This window comes from Lampetra fluviatilis, chromosome 3 (assembly GCF_964198595.1).
Source record: "Lampetra fluviatilis chromosome 3, kcLamFluv1.1, whole genome shotgun sequence".
Taxonomy (NCBI): domain Eukaryota; kingdom Metazoa; phylum Chordata; class Hyperoartia; order Petromyzontiformes; family Petromyzontidae; genus Lampetra; species Lampetra fluviatilis.
In genome coordinates this window covers 25,451,527-25,476,205 of record NC_136277.1, presented here as the reverse complement: position 1 = coordinate 25,476,205, position 24,679 = coordinate 25,451,527, and the positions used below count along the sequence as shown (strand labels likewise).

At 40.4% G+C, this 24,679-nt stretch overlaps 1 protein-coding gene across 3 annotated transcripts; it reads left to right on the top strand.

Moving 5' to 3' along the window:
* Positions 1-18: 18 nt before the first annotated feature.
* On the top strand, positions 19-23,785 carry APBA1 (amyloid beta precursor protein binding family A member 1). Of its 3 annotated transcripts, none has more exons than XM_078885914.1 (14): positions 19-206; positions 4,420-6,302; positions 6,512-6,753; positions 12,840-12,938; positions 13,954-13,990; positions 14,906-15,051; positions 15,608-15,640; positions 16,551-16,637; positions 16,763-16,948; positions 17,084-17,263; positions 17,395-17,607; positions 20,542-20,661; positions 20,893-21,033; positions 21,655-23,785. In XM_078885914.1, the coding sequence occupies exons 2-14, from the start codon at positions 4,514-4,516 to the stop codon at positions 21,724-21,726; spliced, it is 3,345 nt and encodes a 1,114-aa protein (XP_078742040.1). In that variant the 5' UTR covers positions 19-206; positions 4,420-4,513; the 3' UTR covers positions 21,727-23,785. The 3 variants fall into 3 exon arrangements, with proteins under 3 accessions (XP_078742040.1, XP_078742039.1, XP_078742041.1); XM_078885913.1 differs by having other exon boundaries at positions 15,608-15,643; XM_078885915.1 differs by lacking the exon at positions 15,608-15,640.
* The last annotated feature ends 894 nt before the right edge of the window (positions 23,786-24,679 follow it).

Sequence of the window (24,679 nt, the reverse complement as noted above, 5' to 3'; positions counted from 1 at the left end):
AGGACGTGGAGGAGGAGGCAGAGGAGGAGAAGGCGGAGCGTGGTGGTGCTGGCGGTGCTGGCGGGGCGGGGGAGAGACGCGCGGGCGGACCGAGCCGCTGGAGCTGCGCTTCTCTGCCATTAACGTCGCGAGCCTCGCTCGGCGCTACAACAACAACAGCAGCAACAGCAGCAACACAAAAAAACCCCGCGGGCGCAGGCGACGAGGTACTTGTACGCAGCATTCGTCGTCGTCTCGTTGATGATTTCGCTTTAATGAAACGCGTGAACCGCCGTCGTCAAATTCACGTCGAGCAGAGTCGTGAGGCGCTCGCCCCGCGATCAAGACGACCGCCGCGGCCTAGGGGCTGTCACCTTCCGCTCCTTTGTTGCCTGGATTTCCGCGGGGTTTGGGGTCGCCGAACCCGGCGGCGCCGCATGACGGGGGGGGGGGGTGTGAGGACAGCGCGGTCCGTGCGATGTCTCGTCTCCTCCGTCTTTGATCGGTGTTTGCAACGTCCTTTCGCTTTGTTTGTCGCTGCGTCTATCCGTGAGGTGTATGGAACGTGTCCTTTTATTGTTGTTGTTACCGCGTTTGACATGTGGTTGGTTGCGAATGTGCGATACATTTGCGTGGGCTGTGGGCATACTACACGTATGCAACATAGCGCTGTGCGTATTACGTGCGCGTAATGAATATACTGTGCGCGCAGTACATGGTAAAGTTAGTACGTTGCTTCGGTCTGTCAATTGAACACCGGCAATGGGGAGACAAAGGTGGTCGGGTATATTGTGCTGGCCCCCCGTCCATGACTCGCTGCCGCTTGCCTGGCTATCTTTAATAGGTGCTCGCTAACAGCACTTCACCCCCTTGCCGTCTGTATCAACCTGTGTGTGGGCTACACGGACAGATCGTTGCGTGTGCGGTACATTAATTTGCTTTGCGGGGATGTTGTCGACCGCGTTGTGATTGCGGTGACGCTTGCTGCAGTCGCAGATCTTTGGCAATAATTTTATTTTTCATGTGACAACAACCTCCTCTCGTCGTTGTTACTGCGGGGACACTTGCGATGATGTTCCAGCTCTTCCATAACAAGCTGCACAATTTGACGGCAGCGCCGTGTTTCATGCAGTGCGTGAGCGAGTGTATTCTGTGTATATATGAAGAGCTCACTGGACAGAAGTGATTTCACTGCAGGCAATGTAGCTTACTCGTAGCTAAATGCGCACTAATGCATGCGTGCGTGTGTCTACCTAGTACATCTGCTACCAACGTACACGTTTACGTGCGTGCAGATAAGCGGGCGGCACCGATGATTTGGCCATGTGTTTTGAGCAAACGCCTTCGTGGAAGAAGAAGAAGTCTGTTCAAATGTGTTTTTGCCCGAGTCATTAGTGTCTACGTATCACATGCAAGTCCCAAGCACTCCGCCGTGGTAAACTGCAGAGGTCGTGTCATTGTTGTGTTGCCTTTCGAGTGGCCGTAATAGTGTCACGTTTTAAATAATTGGCGAGCCCATAGATCCAATTAAGATTTACACACGGGGTCATTCGAATGGCGCCCTAAATAAAGTCGATTGTTTTAAATCGCCCGCTGTTGCGCTCTCCCCACGTTTGCTGTGGTGGGAAGTGGAAGCCCTTGAATCTTCGACGAAGGGAAAAAAATTAATTGCGCTGTGCTTTTTTTTTTGATCATTGGGGAATTGATTTACCAAGTAGGCGTGAATCGTAGCCTGTCAACTGAATGGATGCTGGAGGTATTGGGATCGGATTTATTTATTGGACTCTGTTATTCTGTTAAACCGGCTATTTATAAATAATTATACAAAGCTTTAATGTGTTGTCCCAAAGGCAGGATGTGTTTTGTCAATTTCCGTGCACCGCTAATGCGTTTAGTTAGTTGGCGTTGAGAATGATATTTAAAGGAAATCAGCCTTGATTTCGGAGTGTGTGATTGTGGCGAGACGGTAAACCCGATCTGTTGAATACCCAAATGTATATTGATGGTTGCAGGTCATTTTGTATGTCATGAAATAACAGGCTCCAATGATGCATCTCAGTAGTGATCAACTCGGTAGCTCGCAAAGACAGGTTAATAGTGGTATTGGTTTTTCCTATCGTGTAAATAATTAACTAATTATTATAATGGTATATGTATGGATGTAATGTGGGTGGGTTATGGCCTCAGTGAAAGCGGCTTTCTTAGCCTGCACGTGATGAATATGTAGTTGACATGAGATATGTGGATGAAAAATGCTTTATAGACCCAACTTTAAATATATTCTTGTGTTGTACTCGTCAAGCAATATATCACCATCAGCAAGAACAAGGGGTATAAACACTGCTGAAATTGCATTGACGCAATGCTCTTGTGTTTTAGCAGGCTGCGCACGAGTGTGGATGTTGTCTAATCATTGAAAATATTGTTTTTTAAATGTCCGCATCATTTGTCATGGTTTTCTTAATATTGGTCCTTTTTCCAATTCCACGCTGTACTTTTTGAGGTCCTGTTGAGACCTTTAATAAGGACACCATTAAGTTAACGGAATCATTTATAAAATGAATTGGCATTTTAGTGCGGTGGAAATTAAAAGTGTGACGACATACGTAATGTACAGTATTAACTTTACCATGATAGCATTAATTGAATCTGGAGTCTGATTGTTCACCGTGTCGAATCACGCAAGCACTAAATCACTGTTGCATTTGAAATGTGCGGGTGTGGAATATCGTGTTTGTAATGGTAGTAAATAATATTGACGTGTAATTGCATGGCCTTTTAATTAAATTATGAATGGCTCTTTCAGTTTAATGTGTTGTGTGTCAAAGTAAGATTACGAGAAATGAAGATTTGATAAACTGCTGCATGAGCACTCAAGAAGATCCTCTAGGGATGCCTTCAAAGCCTGACGTGTGTCCAAGGCCATCTGTTAAGCAGTGGAGATAAGGTTTGGACAATAGTAGATATAGCCTTGACTTGTGAATCGTCCTCAGTTCTATCGTCAATTCTACTCATGGGGAAAGAAGTGCAGTACTTTTGGAAGTCGCTGGAAAGTCAATTTATTGGGCTTGCTATCAAAATAGTTTTTCCCTTAAAGTGTTTTTCATTTCAAAGGCCATTGTGCAGAGAAAATATTGTATCGGTGAACATCTGAAACATTACAATGGTGAAGCAACAACAATTTTTATTTAAACATGTGTATACCCATGCAAGCATCGAATGTAAAAGGTGGTGGTTTTTAACTGTAAATTGTATTTTCACACAGATAATAACACCATAATTTGATTTGTTTTCACTTGCTGTGCATATCCGTTATTTATTTTTATTCTGGGTTATATTAAATACCAACATAAGCTATGATAAACTTAACAAATCAAGCATAAAATATAGCATGTAACAGCCAGTCATTGAACAATCATCTTACACATATCAACGAGTGCTATAAACAGTCATCATTGCAGCAAACCAAGTTACATTTTTATTTATTTTGGAGACACTGAAATAACTATACTCAACATGTAGAGAACAAAATGTGTTGGTAAATTCCAAATTATATTAAAATAGCATTTTAGAGTTTTAATAATCATTGATTTTGTTGTACCAGGCCAAAATACTAACTGCAGATTAGAAGTTCTTCATTAACGAGTGGAAAATTTACATGAATATAAATGTTACTTATGGAAGAATATTTTTCCAACAGAATCAGGTCATGATGCACTTAAAGACATTTTAACGTATCATTTTGCTGTGCAGAACCTCAGAACGTAAATTGTACAATATATAATATAGTGGTGTTTAAAAAAACATCTTCAACATGTAAGTTGCTCATTGTAGTTCTACGTATCAGCTTTAGCTTGTTGCATATATAGTTGGTCTCTCGAGGTCAGTAGTCAAGATTTAAATACTCGGGGGAAATAGTTTGATTTTTGCTAGCCAGTTGTGAACAGATTTGTGCATGTGATAAACATGGAAGGTGACAGCTTTATGAGCTAACAAATAAACAAGTCTTCATCACTGGTATTGTTTGCCTATTTCAACTTGGAGATATTCATCACAACAAGGACAATTATGGATTTGACATGAGACACCACCATAGTTTTTTTTATGGTAAGCATCCCAAAAAACTATGATTTAAATAGGCTTTGCTTCAAGCATAGTTATTGAAGTTATTTTTTGAATACATTGTCACATGTATTCTTAGTATTAAGTCATTCGTTAATATGTTTGCAGTATTTAATTCCGTTGTCAGCTTGCTTAGCATTATGGAATGGCAATTTGCAAGAATGTATATTTGAACAAATATTTTATGCATCTGCACTCTTTCAATTAAAGATGTGCAGACTAAACAAAGGCATCTGTCTTTAAAACGATGTGTGGAAATCTTTCTTATAAACGGCCATTTCAACAGTTTTATTATTATTGTCTGTCCTCTTTTCACAGCTGAACCTTGACACATGGAATGAACCTCGTGTAAAACGCACCGTCCCATCGTTTTGCTGTAAGCATTCAGTGCAGTGACCCACAGCGCACGAAGATGGACTCACAGGCAGATGAGCGTGAAGCAAATGGAGAAATCAATGAGTATGCAGAAGCCGACCTGGAGCATCTCGATGAGGCCGGTGGGAGGCGTGTGGTGCTGGACCGGCGCCAGGCACGGCCCGACGGGGCACAGAACCAGCGTGCGGGCGACTCCGAGTATGAGCAGTCAGACGATGAGGGCCGACAATTGGTTGGGTACGAAAATGAACACTTGGATGATGACGGAAGAACCTCCGAGTATGACAATGAGCAACTTGATGAAGAAGGCAGCAGGCGTGCTGTGGAAGGTGACGGACAGTTCTATGGAGAACCTGATGGCCAATCTGCAGAATATGAAAATGAACAGTTGGATGAAGAAGGCATCAGGCATGTCATTGAATATGATAATTATAATCATTCTGATGAAGAGCTAGGGCCGTCAGAGGATTATGAAAATGATCACTTGGCAGGAGAGGGAAGGAACGAAGTGCATTACGACAGTGAGCAGTCTGAAGAGGAAGCAGTTGTGCACTCGGTTGAATACGAACAGCAAATGTATGCCAGAGTAGTTCATGTAGAACCTCAGGACTTGGATAGGAATCTAGCAAGGTCAGGAAGCACTGAGAGTGGTTTTCACAACCACACTGACACAGCCGAAGATGATTTAAGCTCAGAATATGCCACCGTAAGGGACCATGATGAGAGGCTGCCTGAGAACGATGATGAAAATGTTTACTCGGTTGAGTATCGCCCTGAGGCAGAGGAGTATCTAGAACAGGCGGAATCTGAACATGCCCCAATGTCAACTGCTGTGCAGCCGAGCCAGGCCAGTGCTGAACCAGCCAGTGCAGCACCTTCCAGTGCCAATGGAAGAACAGCCAACATGGTCCCCAGAGTCCATCAAAATGAAACCAGGTCTGAGCGACGCCGACCAAACCAACAGAGCGCGAGGCGATCTGACCAACAAGTCCCTGAACAAAGTGTGCGGAGACCTGGGCCACCAGTTCAAAATCATCGAAGTGCGAACAGGCCAGAGAGGCTGCCACAGAATACCAGGCGGTCAGAGCAAGTGCCACAGGATCATCCAAATGCAAGACGAGTTGATAGACAACAAGTTCAGCAACCTAGCACACAGAGCGCGAGACCTGAGCGACAGCCAGCTAACCAGAAAAGCATGAGAGCTCCTGAATCCCAAGTGACGAACCTTCGGAACGTGAGAAGACCTGACAGGCCGCAGCCAGCCAGCCAGAGCAATAGGCGATCCGATCCAATAGTCGCTGATCATGTAAGCATGAGGCCCAACTCATTAAATGTGGACCGTCAGAGTGTGCGGAGGTCTGACCCAGTTATTTCATTGCATATAAATCCGAGGAGAGCTGAAGCCCCGGTACCTGACCAGCAGGTGGTGAGGCAAGAATACCAAGGTGTAGAAGAGGCGTATCGCGTCTTTCACCCACGTGCTGATCACAACGCGGAAGAGCACGTGTACGAGGAGATCGGAGATCACCCTGTTGCCGACACAGTTTACTCCATGGAGCCATATGAACAAGAGCGCGAGGAGGAAGACGACTACGACAGCAAGCAAGTTCTAGGGGCAAGGCTTCATCATTACGATGTCAAGTCAGATTCAGAGTCAGACAGTCCAGAAAAGGATGCAGAGTACACGTCCTATCCTGCTCCAGATCCGGACAGTGATGAGGAGCATGAAGAGGAGGACATTGACCAAATTGTGGCTGAGGTCAAACAGAGTCTAAGTTCAAAAAGTTTGGATCGGATTGCACAGGACATGCCGGAGTCAGAGCAAGGTTGGCATAAAGTTGAACCAATTTTTTGTTTTTTTTAATATTTTGTGCGAGAGAAGACAAGTAAAATATTCTAACGTAATTTTCTGAAAATACTGCATTTAAATTAATACAAAATGAATGTAGGTGTCATTGCTTAAAAATGTTGTCTTGATACAGGCAGATTTTATGTAAATAAGTCATGCTCTTACGCGCTGATAATGTCTTCACAGAGCAAGGAGCTGGTGCGGCGCACAGCGGCGCAGAAAACCGCACCAGTGAAGTCTCGGTGGTGAGCCGAGAGCAGCGGGAGGCCATCTCGCTCGCACTCAAGGACATTCAGGATGCCATTGCAGAGGTCAAGACCAAGACCATGCGCTCACCCTACACGCCCGAGGAACCCGCTGAGCCAATCTGGGTTATGCGCAACGACCAGAGCCCACCGAGGGAGTTAGAAAACGGCATTCCCGGAGAGGTACACGGTGCATGTGTGAGACGAAGGGTGCATGGCACCTGTATGTGGGTCAGATTGACATAAAAATGTTGCAGTAGCTCTCTACAAATGCTAGGCTTCCCATGTTGTGCATGGAGAGATTGCTCCGCGGGGGCAGGGTCATGATGCGTTTGGATCAATCAGTGTAGAGGGTACGCACTGCTTGCCAGCTAGAAAGGTTCTACATCATTTTGGCATTGGGATTGTTCCGTATGCCTTGAGTAAGGCATTGCGACTGCCTTTTTCAATAAATCACATCAGTTTAACACGTATCAACCACATTCTTAAGGAGTTGTTTATCAAACACCATCATTTGACTTTACCCAAACACATTGTTAATTTTTGGAAGGTCACTATTATTTATAATGTTGTGGGATCATATACGAGTAGGAATCATTGTGGTTGTGCATTGTTTTTTGGGGGGATTTTTTTTCTGTTGATGTTACATATAATTGGGAAAATATATATATCTCTGCAGTAATAAAAAATGCCACACTCGTTTACAGTAGATAATGTACACAACAGCACATTTGTCAATCCACAGCTGGATGAGGGCATCCCCATGCTGTGCAGGCAGTGAGGGTTTATGACTATACTTCACGCTGGTCAGTGAAGATTGGTGGAGGTGGGGGGGGGAGTACAAAACAACAATGGATTTTTGTTGAACTGTTCTTTAATGCCCACAATACCCAATATGACGTCACTCATCCACGCACTATCAAGATTCAGCCCTGTTTATCTTACAAGGTCTTATGGGCAGGCCCAGTGATTGGTCATAGACACAGTAGATGGTATATGAATCATTTAAAGTCTCCTGTCGAGTGTAGTTTTTTAAGAAGTGGTTTTGAGATGTTTTAAGTAGAATTTAATTATGAAATGTGTTCACATTCATCGCTGTTGATCTTACTCTGGGTTAACTGGCAAAAATGTTAAAAATACATTAATAGTACTTATTCCTGTCATGTGCAGCAAATTAGTTGTCAAGATACTTGTCTTCTCTAAGTAGTAAGCAGCATGCGTGGGGTTTTAATGGCAGACAACTGGGAAATGAGGAATCGTGTCTATAATGAGATTTTAGTTTTATATCAGAATGGTGACATACCGTTTAATGTTAATAGCCAACTGTTAATTTTGTGATGTATTATTGTTTGACAAATCAAATATGCACGTACATGTTTTTGTTTATTTTTTAAATAATTTGTTTTAACTAAACATTACGTGTAATTATTTTCTTGCTCTATTTTCCTGTGTTCGTATTTAACATTGGATTACATTATCATTAACATGAGTGCTCCCAAGCTATATGCGCAGTTGGAATTTCATGAATTAGTTATTCTGTGATGCAAGTGGCCTGAGGAATTTGAACCGGGTACAAATTTTATATTCTTGTGGCCATGCAATTTTCATAGTGGCATTTCTCTTCCAACCAAGCAGTGGTAAAATAATTTTATAACATAAATGATGGTTTTGTTTGTATCGTCTTCAGATGTATTGACACTTAAAAAGCAGCTGGTTATGGTATTTTATGATTTACGTCAACCCCACAATGTGATTGGCCAGCAACATCTATTCAGAACAAGATACACATTATTCATAACAGTCTTATTAAATCAAGACATGTTATAGATTACTTTAATTGAGCTTGCATTTGGGAAGTACAGTAATACCATTTGACAAGGATGGCAGTTAGATTTAGAATTTAGGGTACATTGGTACATTAAGGCTGCTGGTCTTGTTAATATTCGTAATTTACATGTCTGCTTTCACGATTCGTTGAAACCTTAATCTCATCCACGTGGAGATATTGTTTTCTGAATAAATGTCAAGATTTAATCCTTGTTAACCAGCAGTTGTACATAAATCGCTAACATCCACCTATACATCAATTTTAATTTTAGAACTTTCGTGACTGCAGGAATTATTATTTGTTTCTTTCGGTTAAGTCACGTCTAAAGATAAAATAATAAATTAAATTAAATAATAGAATACGACGTTTGTGTTGCAATCGAAACGTCGTATTCTATTATTTAATTTAATTTATTATTTTATCTTTAGACGTGACTTAACCGAAAGAAACAAATAATATACATCAATTCTTGTTTATATACGGGTTATGTAGGCATAAACAAAAAATACAGTTCACTTGATGAACACCATCCTTACTTTCATTCTGACATGCATTGTGGATAAACCAGGCACATATGTTAATTTCGATTCAGAATATTTGTTTATAAAGGAGGAATCAGATGAGCTATAAAGATTTTTTTCACAGATGTCCAGTAGGGGCGGGTAAGAACGTTATGATAACAAACAATACAAAAACATGATCGTAGTCCAAAGTACAAGAAAAGTAAACAAATCATGCAAACACATACATACAAATTAAACTAAATCATCCCTATCCTACCAGGCAAAGCCCACTAAAGAGAGTCCAAGGCAGAGTAAATGGGCAAGTTCTTGAGCCTGGACATGAATAGGGTCAGAGTCAACGGTAGGATGGTTGGAGGAAGAAAGTTTGAGACTATAGCAACATCAGAGACAAAAAGGCAGCCTACTGAGTGAACGTTGAGAGGAGGTTTCAAAAGAAGGCCTTGATTGCGGGATTGGAGAAAGTGTGGAGGGCAGTAGAGTGAGATAAGCGGGGAGAGGTAGATGGAGGCAAGTCCATTGGAGGATTTTTAAGACGGTGCATATGATTTTGTCGTGGATCTAAAATTGAAGTGGGAGCTAGTGGAGGAGTTTTGAGTAGTAGGGTAATGTGGAAACATGGGTATCGGTGAGAAGTCTGGCAGTGGCAGTTTGGATTATCTGGAGGTGTCGAGAACTCGGTTGCAATCGTCGTGTCAGTTGTAATGAAGGCATGGATGAGGCTTTCAGCAGCACTTACATTAATAAATTGATGGATGCCTTTGGGTACTTTAGTTTTGGCAACATTTATTTGGAGAAAGTTAAAGCCCAATCCAAGGTGAGCCTGCATCAAGTCAGAAGGTGAATATTGATGTTTTGATCATGGAACATATGGTTTTGTAGAACTGTGATGGCCGACATAATAACTGGAAATAATTTTTACCAAGCGGGAGGAGAAATTGAGAAGAGCGGGGGGCCAAGGATAGAACCTTGTGGGGCACCATAGTACAGCCGTTTTTCAGAGGAGGATGGTCTTTGTCAATGTTGAATGAGCAGTTTGAGATGACAGAATATCTGGAAAATAAGTCTGCCGGAGACATCTACATAGTTATGGAATTGCTCAGTGGGCATCGAGAGGTCTGGTTTCATGTTAACACATAGGATTTTGCGACCAATATTATCCATAATAGAGGTTTTTGGGTTATATCTCGTAAATATGTCGTTAAACCTGCCACCACCCGATACCACAAATTAGTAAGATTTGTCACATGAACAAAACATTCCAGTGCGTTACTCGTTCAGCACACTGGTGTGTTGGAGAGTAAACCCACAACATTTACAATTTGAGTACGACATTTTGCTGGTAATTATAACCAGCTTCATCAGGCGACAGCCAGAGTTGTGGAGAAATCCTCCTGTTTCTGGTTTCACGTAGGAAAATAGTTTCAGTAGAAATACCATGTTGGAAATAGCATTTTTTACTGGGTCATGGAGACCATGATGTGTTTGGAGAGGGGGAGAAGATAACTCTTTCTGGGTCTTTCCTAGGAAGTGGAAGTTTGAGATGGAACAGAAATTTGATGGGATGTTGGGGTTCAATAACAGTTTTTTTCCCAGAAGGGTAATGACAACAGCAGACTTGACACTTTAGGGAACAGTACCAGATTATATTAAGCCATTGAAATAGCTGGTGATGTAGAGGACCAATGTGGGTAGGGAAGGGAGGGATGAGTTTGTTTGGCAGAGGATCCAGGGGGAACATGTGGTAGCCAGTAACATTGAGCTCACACATGTATGTCGTAGTACATTCTCGGAGTTACTTCACCACCAGTTTAAAGTATTTTCAAAGACTACTTCAATTTGCTGTTTATTACTATCATATGTGAAATTTGAATTATTATTGAATACATATAGTAAAATATGAACGAACACTAAGAGACAAGAGCTATTGTTAATTTGTTATTCCATTAACACGGTTAACTATTGATAATAATCAGACGTTTAATGATGTATTAATTAATTAACATTGTACTATTGAATCTATTAGTTATGCCTAGAATATATAAGTAGTTCACAAACCCTGCAGGCACTAGAATCTCTACATTTAATTGTGACAATTTTTAATCAAATCCCAACCCTGCATTGTGGCAATTCACCAAATCTTAAAGCACAAATTGCGACGTGTTGTGCTAATCATGTGTGTAAAAGTGGCTAAACCGGCATATTTGGCTTCTGCTGTACTTATTTTGGAGTAGTGAGCCAGCACTGATGAAAACCTGGATTAAAATCCTAGGCAGTCACCCGAGATGAACCCATTTCTGATATATTGATGTGTAGCTAATATAAGGTATCAACCAGGTCAGTAATGGCTGTACTCCAAAAATATTAAGGCAGCCTAGCTCAACTATATCAGCCCTTTAAATCGGATGAGGCAAACCCACTTTCAAAGGGTGTAAAAAGGAGTGCCATCTTGTGGGTGAATCAGTGCGATCGTACCATCACCTTTTGGGATTGTTCACTAGAGACATAGTTGCCCTGCCAACAGTGGGAGTGCTCGTGGAACAAAAGCTTTTGTTTCCCACGTGACACACGTCTTATAAGTACCATTGGGATACACTGTACTTGGTGGTCGTAAAAATAACATTTATTTCCGAATTGATTACCTTTTCTCTATTTTGCACTCTGATCGGGTGTTTTTTTATTGTTTGTTATTGTAATTTGCTGACCCACACCCAACTGGACATCTGTGAAAAAGAGCCTCAAAGCTCATCGAATTCTTCTAATCTAAATAAAGATAAACGATTTTGATTTAAAAATTACCCTATACCGCTGTAACAGATTTTTAGAAACATAACTCTGGGTGTGTTTTTTTTATACGGTGAAAACAAATTTGAGATTGCAGTCATAGTTGTATTTGGACTTGGAACCTGCCATTTGATAGTGTGCAACAATATAACTACAAAGATGCATACTGTGCGATATGCCCATGACATTGCACCATTGCTTGGGCACGCTTTGTTTAAATTACGTTTATTTCTGCAATCTACTGTTTTGGCTGTGAAAATATACATTTTTTTTGCGAGAATAACATACTGGCCAATGTACCATACGAGCACCCATGAGTAATTGAGTATTTCAAAGGAAACCCAATTGTGCCACCTGCTGAAAGTGTCCGAAAAGACCCATGACATCAATAACAAAATGAGGGAGGCTATTGTTTGCCAAACTATCTATCTCAATTTATCTGCCCATGGGCACATCCATGGCTCAAGATCCCGTAATCTCATCCACACTCAAACTAGAGTTCTTGAGCCAAAAACTTGGGAAGGGTAGTTGAGATGGCTTCCCTTTAGTATGCCAATGCCCTCACACAAATGTCATATGTTTGAAAATGACCTGTCAAATGATTATCGTTACACGCAACATTTTTCCTGGACATTGTATTAACAACATTAAAGTCTAACTAAATCAAGTGCAGGGTTTTTATTTAGCGATATTGGTATGCTTGCATTTAAACAACATTATCAACATCTATTTACAGCCTCGACACAGAGGCATTTGGTCTCTGTGTGTCTATGTTGTGTGTGTCTCTCTGTGTGTGTCTCCGTGTCTGTGTTTTGTCTCTCTCAAGTTTAGTTCTACCTGATGACGGTTGATTGTGTCGCAATCGAAATGTCGTAGTCTATTATTTAATTTATTTTCTTTCTACGCGACTTTACCGAAAGAACCAAAGAGTAATTGGTAAAAAGGTTTATATATATAGTTGACTTTTATTTTGTTCGTAATTACCTGTGCATGTATTTGCATGCTTTGCATTGTCACTGCAAGTGGTAGTTATTTCCACTCTATGAATAATCCAAGGCAGGAATCTGATCACGATGGAAAATAGGCTAAATCATTTATCAGCCTGTATATAATATGGCCACACTCGTGTTTTGCAGAGTCCAGTATCTCCCGTCTCTCCGTCGGGTATGGAAGCCGGAAAGAGGCAGCAGCGATCGGACCTCAACGCTATGGCAGGATCGGACCCAGCCAGAGACGTAAGCCTAACCTACCCAACACAATACCTGCCCACTAAAACCACTGTTTAGTCCTGCTTCAAAGATATATGTCATGGTTTAGAAATACATTTTACGTGACGTATTTCTCGATAAAATACGTGATAAGTTTAAATGTTTTGCACTGGTTTAACAGAATGTATAGTTCAATAACAACTGTATTCAAAAACCGAAAAGATAGTGAAAAAAACGTATTTTATTCTGGTGGAGTTTTTAGTTGAGGCTTTTAAGGTATTTATAGTATTCAACGTTGCTGCTTCAGTAATTTGTAGAAAATAATTAATGGGTTAACTGAAAATAAATTCACAATCATTTCCTCCAGAAGGGCTGTCGACAGAAATGTGAATCTCTTATTTTCATTTCAGTGACAGGAAAATCCTGTCTTAAATCTTACTTTAAATGTTGCGTGTTTTATTTTTCCCACATTGTTCACTGAAAAGTAACGGCATTTGTAAACGACTGTTCCAGTTTTTATCACAAAGACCCATGGTCTTCTTTGTAAAACCTCGTACATCATTCTTTTATCAAATCGCCTATAGTGCGGTGCATTGTTATTATTGGCGGTCCATTTGCAACGATGCCTCTGGTAGCAGGATATTAGTCATTCTACAAAACATGTTCTTTCTACCTCAACTAAAACTAAACTTTTTATTATTTTAGTAGTAAAGCACGAGAGGCAATTGACAGATTGTAAGGATATGTTTGTGGGAGTGACCGCCAAAATAAATTAAATTATAATTGACAAAAGGACTTAATGTTCACGTGGAGTTATTAGACAGTTCTCTATCAACATTGTATGTCAACACAAACATTAAGACTTGTGATAATATCTGACCTTTCAAAATACTTTGTAATGGCTCTTCTGTTTAAAAATAACTTAATATGAAATTATATGTTCAGTAATATGTTAATTTATGGTAATACTGTGCTTTATATTTTATGTGAACTTCTCAAATGTTTACATTCTCATTTTATATTTTGTCCAATTTCATTGCAGGCTGCCAAAACTCCACAGTATCCAAGTTTTGTTGATGGTAAGATCGGTCTTTTTCTTTAGCCAACAATTGAAATTGTATTTCTAGTGGCTGCCACATTTTGTAATGACCGCGACTCTGAAAAGAATGGGGAATCGATATCTGACAAATACAAAAAGTGAGGTTGTCAGCATTTTGCCAGACAGGCATTTTTTGGTGGTGATCTTCTGGCCAAAATACAGTATATAATATGTATACATTGTGTTGCCTTTCTCACCATATATTGTTTGTATTTTGCTAAATAGATGGACTACTGTTGTATTTTTTTTCTTCTCATTGCGAGGGGTTTTATATATTATATAGAGCATTTACATTTATACATGTATTTACAAATGCTGTTCCAGTGCAATGTACAGTGCTTTCCATATTACTGTGCAATATTGCACGACAACAAAATTACATTTTGCTGAGTTAAGCAAGTCACTTGAATATTAAATAAGAGCAGTCCTTCGACACATGGTTGCTTTGCCCCCTGCTGGGCACCAACTGTCTAAAGAAGCATGAATGCAAGCGCCCAAATCCTCATCTCTTTAAAAAGTAGCAATTCACTTCTCCCAAGTGAATCTTGCGAAACTTTAGCTCCCTTTCAGCATTTATTATATCCGTATTAGTCTCTGCACGTGTTGAATGTAAATGCATATGGAATACAAACTAGGCCTCGCAATTTATACAATAGCATTTGCCTGCAGGCATTGGCACATGAATGACTATTAAAATTTTAATTGTAATTAAATAGCAAAATACCGTACAAATTCCACTGTAGTTAATTTAATCTCCTGCAGTTTTTTTTCTATATCTATGTGGACTTGCGCATCAAGAGCCTTTGAATTGACGTCTCTGTACCACATTTGTATAATGGTTTTATGAGGGCTATGGAATGCCGTGCTTTTATCCTTTTGTTTCCATGTCCTTCAGTCCCAGGCCCATGCGACCCAGAAGACCTTATTGACGGAATTATATTTGCCGCGAACTACCTGGGCTCAACACAGCTCTTGTCTGAGAAGAACCCCTCAAAGAATGTGCGGATGATGCAGGCACAGGAAGCTGTCAGTAGGATCAAGGTAAGCTGTTAGAATAGGTATTGTTCATTACACCACAAGGACTTTTTCACTATCTGGCCCAGCTTTATCTCTTGCTAACTCTACCTTTGCTCTTTGGATTTATCTCTCTTAAAACAAGGGTGCAGTATTGTCAAATGCCTCTAAAATAATGGCAATAAAACATATGCTTGTTTTGCATATCTCGTATGATCATGGTGCTTAATTGGAGTTAGCATTGCTCAGGACAAATATTTCTCATTTAGGGTACATCTAATTAGTAACAAGGGGCCTCTTTTGGCCATTTAATTCTCTTTAGATGATGCAACAACAATATTCGGGATTATTGAGGTTATATTATTTGCCTTTAATTAGTCTTGCTCTGAAAACAACTTGCAATAAAGCAGTATTATTTCAGCGTTTACACATATATTAGGTTATAATTAGACAGTGTTATTTTTAATATGCATTAGCATGGTGTAAAATAATAAGTAAATCTGCAACGAAGCATGGCTCTTTCATGCTATCCTTTTTTCTCTTCTAACCATTCTGCCATTTTAATTTGTTTCATGCTGTTCAGAGGGCTCAGAAATTGGCCAAAAGCAAGAAGAAGGTGGTGAAGTCAATTTAAACCTCTTCCCTCGTTAGATTTGCACTTTCATTTACTTTCAAACCACTTTACTCATATGCATTCACAAAACAAGCCTTGGTTTTTTTTCTCACAGATTCTGCTTGTGTTTGGCATTCGCAACATTGCTTCTTATAATGTTATTGTGGACCTCTGTTTGTTCACTTGTCTTGTATGCAATAATTTTTGTTAAGCACTTTAATGCATCGTTATTGTTTTTTAAATGGTCGTGGGAGACTGGTATTTTTGTTTTGCATTGTTGTGTTGATATTTAAATCGCCAGTGTAAGATAATGTATTTCTCGAGTATCAGGTTTGACGAAGCCAAATAAATCATGTACTTTGCATCCACATTTTGTATAGTTTATAACGCAAGCTTACTTTATTAAATAAAAATTTGATATCTGAGTCTTTCCTAAGTGTAAATAATACTTGCTCCGGCAGTACATATACTGAATAATATATGTAAGCAACAACATAACATATTTACTTTTTTATTTACTACTATCAACATGATGTAATAGTTTCAGCTAAAGCCACACTTTTCCAATTATACAATGTTGGCCTATGGTCATTTAATAGTGCATTTTCCGGAGTTGGCTTATCTCCGAGTTTTATGTGCCGTGTTCACATGAGCCCAACCGTTGCAAACAGCATTATACCCCGCTTCATCATGGAGATATAATTAACCATCTGACCACCATGCTCATTAAATATATTTTTTTGCAGATGAAATGTGACTTATGGAAATACATTCGCGGGCTGCACACAATGCATTATTGCTGCTTACTCTCATGTACATAATAATATGTTCACCTATTTATGTCTGCTGTAGTTTTTGCATGTACGCAACATGGTAGTTTTTTGTTTTTAATGCAGCTTCTCATTTTTTACAGGCCCCAGAAGGAGAATCGCAGCCCATGACTGAGGTTGATCTTTTCATTTCAACTCAAAGGATCAAAGTGTTGAATGCTGACACACAGGTTCGAACCGTTCCAATACATTCAATTGTTTACCAAACCGTGTGTTCAAGTAAAACTAATGAATCGGCAATGTGGGACCCACTCAAATGGTGTGTGCAGTAAATACCAGGATTTGTTTTGCGCAGGAGACTATGATGGACCACGCTCTACGTACCATCTCGTACATCGCAGACATTGGGAACATTGTGGTACTCATGGCGCGCCGCCGTATTCCTCGCACTGCTTCGCAAGAAGGCATGGAAGCCTCCCATCCAGGGCAGGACAGCAAGCGGCAGTACAAGATGATCTGCCACGTGTTCGAGTCTGAGGACGTAAGCAGCATTGGTTAATTTGTTTCAAAGTGTTCTGTTTGATATTGCTTTGTATGTGCCGTCTTAGTTTTTTCTGGTATTACCAATTTTGTCGCTTCCTGGCTGTTCGTCATTGTTGGGTTTTTATACCGACAGGCTCAGCTGATTGCCCAGTCCATTGGGCAGGCATTTAGCGTGGCATACCAAGAATTTTTGCGTGCAAACGGTATAAACCCAGAGGATTTGAGCCAAAAGGACTACAGTGAACTCCTCAATACACAAGAGATGTACAACGATGACCTCATCCACTTCTCAAAGTCTGAAAACTCCAAAGAGGTAAGCCCAATCGCTCATGAAGATAATTGTATTATGCTTGGTAAAACACTGACCATCAAATGTTTTCTTTAGTTATGTTGCTGTCTGCAGGCTTGATATTGCAGAAACTATTTAACATATTTGTTTTGTAGATAATAATAGAGAAGCAGAAAGGAGAAATCCTCGGAATAACAATCGTGGAATCTGGCTGGGGCTCCATCTTGCCAACGGTCATCATTGCCAACCTCATGCATGGTGGGCCCGCTACGCGTTCTGGCAAGCTGAACATCGGCGACCAGATCATGTCCATCAATGGCACGAGCCTCGTCGGGTTGCCTCTTTCTACGTGTCAGACCATTATCAAGGTACCACAGACTGTTTTTTGCCCAAACAGGCTCTTGTTCCGCAGCATTGTTGCACCATCATTGCATTGTTGGAAATTCCATGGATAGCATAGAGAATCACAGATTCACATAATCATCATAATCTTCTGCTGACAAGGCCTCCCCATACCAACGCCATCCAACTTGCTTCTGCACAAGATATTAACGCATCTTGCCATTATTGCGGTGTTCATCCTCTCGGGCATGTTCCCTTGGTGACTTGCCATTCTGCCTCCAGTCTCTTCGAGCAACCATCAGCCCTTATCACAATGCAATTGCCATCATCCCCGTGTTCCTCTTTTTTCCTATAATGTAAGAATAATTCTTAGCATACCTCTCCGTGTGCTTGCTTTGATAACTTGACAGGTTGTTTTTCCCCAGTTGTCTTCACCTTTTCCCTGTGTTTCTGATCGACATCTCATTGCATGCGAGATGCACTCATTGAAATGTGTTTCTTGCGCACATTGAATTGTTGCTTTTCACTATCAAATACATTTTTGAAAAGCATTCTCGTGGTTCTCACTGGCTTCTATAATTCGTCATGCTCATCCTGATCCGTTTTCAATCATCTTAAGTGTACACATTCTATTTCCTTTTCCAACCGTGTCCGTACACTTAATTAGTTTCTTATTAGCGAACTTGTTTAATGTGACTTATTTTGCTCATATTTGTTCGCCATTTATTTCTAAATCCACTTTGCTCATATTTGTTTTAACCACAATTAATACATTATTGTCTGTTTTATTTGGTTATGATGAATATCATCAACAAATCACAGTGATTAATTCCTCAGAGAATTACCGGCATACAATAGTAATTCCACTGCATTCTGAATGTAATATTTATTCAGCTTTTCTCAGATAGCAAAACACAACAAGCAGACAATATTCCACCTTCCAACATCTGTCCCTACACACAAAAAACTAAAGCTACAGTCAGAAATCTCATCAGCCACACATCCCTCTAGGAGGGCATAATTTCAACACCATTGGTTCAACATATGCAGACTTTGGACCATTTTCAGCATTCACTGTCTCATCAGTAGTCAGGCGTGTTTGGACCAATGCTGGTGAACTGCCAGATGTGTATAGGCCCAGCGCCCTCTGTTAAGTATGAGTCGACACAAAGCGATATAATACAGAATTACTATTGGCAAAGCTCTGGTCTTTGTTGATAGTTCAATTTACTGCCCTGTAAATTATTGCTTTGTTTTATATTCAAAGACAAAGATCCCCCATTTAGCCTCAACAGACTGTTGGGGCAAGGACTGTTAGCGAGCACCTATGAAGGCCGGCACGGTATACAATGTGGTGGGTGGCCATCACCACGCCTAACCGCCTTTGTCTCCCCAGTGGCCATGTTTACACACCGCACAAAGTGCGCATTTGAGGCGGAGTCGACCTAGAAGAGGCCAGGACCAGTTCATATAATCGTCACTGTTGTTGGCCATGAGGGGGGAATCTGACTTGGGTCGCTGGGTTCATAGCGCAACGCGATAACCACTACACTACTGCTCCCGATATACACATACCTAAAGTTGATGGCAATCAATGTTCTCCTCTGTGCATTGTTCTGTTGGAACACTGGCTTCTAAAAATAACTGCAAATTATGAGATGGAGTTGTAACTCAAGGGCTCACTTATTTCACAGCAGGATCAGCACTTTTTTTTAGAAACGTCTAGATGAAATATTTCTTTGATAATTTATACATGTTAAAATGCCATTAGGATGTAAGTTTTAGAAATGGTGTCTCGGCACTTAACAAGAAGAGCCAATGCGTCTGGCGTGTAACTTTGGATTTGACTGAACTCTTTCAGCTAAAACATTTACTTTATCAACTGACCATATGAACCTAATGGTAGGACCTTGGGGTCCCGAACAAACGAAAAAAAAACGTTAATTATTTATTTACTTTTGCCGACTCCGTCCTACCGCACACATAAACGCCGCGACCCACCTGGCGCAGATCATTCTGTTGTCATGTCGTCGTCCAAGCGCAGCAGCGAGGACGAATGCGCAGAAGAGCTGAACAAGCGAAAGCACTCCATGCTCGGGTATGGGCAGGATCATAATAAGTGTTATCCAAAGCTGCTCAAACTGCCTACACGACTTAAGTCCTTTATTTGTCATCACGGTATGCATAATACAGTGAAACTGCTCTCTTGTCTTCATTATTATTTGTGACCTACCAATGTCTGCAGTCAGGATCAATCGATGACAATCCTATTACCTGCAGATATATAACAGATGAGAGATGCGTTGCACCGTTAATTCCTCCTGTTTGATAATTAATACTTCTCTTGTCCGTATGCATCTGTGCAGATAGGGTTTTTTTGTGGTTAAGCCATAGTCCCCACATACCGCTCGTATCAATGTGGATAAGAAGAGCGGCGGCCCACTACTCTGTCAAGTAACATTGGTATAAACGCTTGTTACAATATGAACAGCGCATTGAAAACGCGTACTAATTTATGTACTGTTTATAAAGTGTGTTCACAAATCCACACTGAGAAACACGATGATTGACAGAGGGGTGTAAATCATTTTTTCGATCGTGGATTTAAATAGAGGTACTGCAGGTAAGTAGTTTTCAGTTTTAAAGGCATAGTTTAACAAGACAACACCTGCCACCATCCTTCAAACCCATTGCTGAATAAGAGCAAAGTTTTTGTTTACATTGTAATCTCATGTTTATGGGGGATGCCGGGGGCTTTTGGGACCCCGGGGTCCCGCCATAAGGTTCATATGAAGGATGTATCAAAGAAAAAACATTGTTTTTAATATCTCCCATATTCTACAGGAAAAACTGAGTTTATTTCCTGACAGGGTATTTTGTTAAATGGTTCTTAGCCTATCTTGTCATGTTGAGTTGTAATATTGGTTGGGGTGCTCGTCAATCTGCGCGTTCTCTTGCAGGGCCTTAAAAACCAGACTATGGTGAAGGTGAACATTGTCAGCTGCCCTCCAGTCACCTCTGTCCTTATAAAACGACCAGACCTAAAGTACCAGCTGGGCTTCAGCGTGCAGAACGGCATCGTACGTTAACGACATCTACACCCACGGCGTAGACGTCATTTTATGGATTTTTATTTTTCCTTAACTTTTAAAAATACCGTCACCAATAACAATCTCGAGAATTTTCAATGCGGTTATATAATCAGTTCGTCGTGCCTTCTCAAATTAAATGAGCCCATACTTCTTTCGACAACTGGGTCAAAGTGTTTTGACGTTGTGCCCCTTTGCCCACTCTCGGGCTTTCTGTGACAGATTTGCAGCCTAATGAGGGGAGGCATTGCCGAGCGAGGTGGCGTGCGCGTTGGGCATCGCATCATAGAAATCAATGGGCAAAGTGTCGTGGCCACTCCACACGAGAAGATAGTGCACGCACTCTCCAACGCAGTGGGAGAGGTGAGTGACGCGCACCTAGATTCGTCGATGACTTCAGGGTTGTACTGGCCTGTGACCAAATCACGTGGAATGCGCGCCCGAGCCCATCATGCATCAGAGGCTAATCCGTGTTGAGCCTGGATACCACTTGTATGGGCATCTGCCATGCACAATCTGGTTGTTATAGGTTGCAGGGCTATGTGGTGGGAAGCAGAGGGCATTGCAGCAAATCCATTGTTATACTACTTCTGTGAACCCACATCTTTGCTCCGCGCCTTCTACCCACAGCGCGGGGAGGCCCACATCGAGCAGCTGACTGATCAAAGGGCTTTGTGCCTTCAACACATGATGCTCATAAGGTTGCGAGTTCAATCCCAGTCTACTCAGCCTGTTGTCCCTCCATGATAGATTAAATGAATACCACTATGTGACAAGTAATCAGTGGTTGTCCCATGGAAACACACGCACCCACGATGAGCAGTTTAGAAATGCCATTGCTGGCTCAATACCACCAACAGATTAGCATCACCCCATTGCTCATTTGAGCCACTATGACCGACTTGGCTTCATTTTAGAGAGTACAGCGGCGAGGCGGTGATTTCTAACGAGATTTCTTATTGCGTGTTATTTTGTTTCTGCTAGATCCACATGAAGACAATGCCAGCAGCCATGTACCGCCTGCTGACGGGCCAGGAACAGCCAGTGTACTTCTGATTCCGCATGGCCAGCCACTTATTCCATGCAGCCCTATCCCTGCACATGGCCTACGTTGGACTGCCCCCCTCCCCCCTTGCTACAGACATAATCTCCTTGTAGGTTATTTGTAACTAGCTGCGCTTAAAAAAAAAAAAACATCTTAATACTTAGAAATACGATTAAGACATTTTAGGGTCAAATGCTTTACATTGTGTAATTTTAGGCCTGCAGAAATGACGTTTGCCAATTGTGTTACGTGTTGATCCTGCCATAATGGTTAAATTCGAGACGTGCTAGAGTTGGTATTATTACGTCAACCCACATCGGTCAAGCAAGTAAATACATATTTTAAGAGTCCTTTGAGAGTTTTACAGCAAACTGTTCATTTTCTCACTCTATTTGAGTTATCATTTGCCGTGTAGCATATTGAGTGATTAAACATGTTTATCAGAGTTGTTGAGCATTATAATGCAATGAATGCACATGCACTCTATGTTCTTCACTGGTACTATCTAACTTATTGGCTTAATGTTAATGCGTTTAATTCTGGGAGTTTTGTAGCTTTAGAATATATTTCGCTCTTGTCAAAGATAATACAATTATAAACGTAATTTTGTTTTAACATGAGAAATTATGCTTTCACATGTTTATTTTTTATTTTAAAGTGTTGTTTTTGTATATGTTGAATTTATATTTTTGAGGAATGTCATTGGAGACAAATCCGCATTTTAAACGCTTCCCTGTAGATTTTTTCATCCAATTGACTGTAGTACCAAGCCCCCAGGTGGGCAACCCACATGTTTATATTTGCTTCGAATTAGTCATTTTTCTGGCAGTCAACAAGGTATATCGTGCACTGGGAACATATCAGTGGCATTCAAAATGAAACCAATGCCCTCGCGGTTATTGCCTGTATTTTTGTGGAAAAGGAGACTTGGTAAGATGATGGGAATACTTATAAGCTTAGCAGACATGAAATGTTATGTTGTTTACTCTGTGAACATCACCGTTGCTTAACTGCACATGCCCCCGTGTGGTTGCATCTGCAAATTAAATAAGACGTAGACCAACTTTGAAGTTTCCGTACTTACACTTCTACTGTACAACTCAATGCACATCATCATATGTAATTTCTTAAGTCTAATGGTATTACTCTTAACGGAGTTGAAACAAGTAAAGCAATTGACCCTTTATGCATGGAGCATTCCGTTACATTGATGTACTGTTTTAATTTTTTCCGTGTGGGCCAAACAGAAGTTGTTTATTTTGACGTCTTGTATAAACACTAAAATGAACAAGTAGTGTAATGGCTGTACTAACTTATTGAAAGGCTGCCATACTAAAGTGCAGCCATTCTAATTCCAAGTGCAATTTAATGGTAACTTTGAAGCTAGATCAAGTGTACATATAGCTATGTTGTTGTATAACAATGTCTTGTACTTTTAGCTCATTAGATGGTAGAACGAATTAGTGAACTGCTTAATATTAAGCAAATCTGCTGAATCTTATCAAACGTGTAAGCCAGTGGCGTACAGTAGCTCTGTAAAGTTATGTAGTTATATCCAGATGTCTCTCACTAGCGCACATTGCCACTAGATATCAAAATGTGTTTTTGTTTTTCAAGCATATATAACTGGCCACTGTAAAATCGGATTTACCAGTGTTGTACAAGTGTAATTGGCATTGTATTTTTTTTTTTACATTCTGTATGTTTTTTAGGATAACACCGGTGGTCATAACATCCCATAAATGTTAAAACGTTAAGAAAACTAGTTATTTTAGGAAGGGGGAAAAAAGGTTTGCGGTCATATTTCATGTTGCATGGCATTCTCTGTTCAATAAATGTATCCATACATTTCTTAGTAGGCTGCTTTACAATACAACAAAAACATGCAAAGTAATTTTAGAACTTGTTCTTTAAAAAGTGTTTCATCATTTTGGTTCGTGCATGCCTGCCTTAACTTCATAGTGAATCAACATCTTGCAAAAGTAGCTCCAAACCTATTGTTGTGAAAAATGTAGTTAATAATCCTTAAATTCCAGTATGTGTGGTGAATGTGCAGTAATACGAAATAAATATTAAACAATTACTGTTGTATGGCTGTCTTTATTTTGCACCGCTTCTACATCTCTCCTGTTGCTACTTGCTCATATAAAATAAATGTACATTGCTTTGTAGTGTTTAAATACGGTATTCAGAGTGTGGTAATTGCAACATTAACTTTCAGCTATTTGGAAGCAGTTGTTTATACGCAACTCCGGAGGTTGTAATAATTACCAGATAAGTTATTACAGTTTTGATTAAAATGATGTGCCTGACGATTCAAATGTAATGTCCGTTCACTCTATTTAACCAATGAAAAGAATGTATTTATAGTATTGTGGCAGTCCTTATCGATTACTGGCTTTTGGACATCCACTGACAATCATTCCCACCTGAGCTTGGTGTACACTTCCCATGCAGAGAGATTTTCATTTGTTCTTTTAGCAAACAGGAGATATTTAAACTTTGCATACATGTTAACCGCGTATGATGTGATAATTATCAATGCCTACCTTATTACAGACCAATTCAGCCATCATTGGTCACAACCGTGCCCTTAGAAATCTCAACTTCCATCCGACAAAGTCCCATCACAAGGGAGAAACACAAACATTTTTTAAATGCCCTTCTTGAAACGGCTGTACGCTGTGTGGACCTGACAACTCTATTTCCCTGTACAAGAACACGGGTAAACCATATGGGTTGAAACGTATAACTTGATGTATAAAAAATAACTTATCATATTTCACGGAAACATAACCGTCCAAACTCAAGATGATAATTTGGATTTCACAAATTATACGATCTATTTCCACAAAAGTCACTGGAAGGTTGTTAGACTGCATGTCTAAATGGCAGTTGATGGCCCCAGTATGTGTCATCAGGAGTTAACTTTGTTAAAACGAACGGAGAAGTAAGCAAACGTTT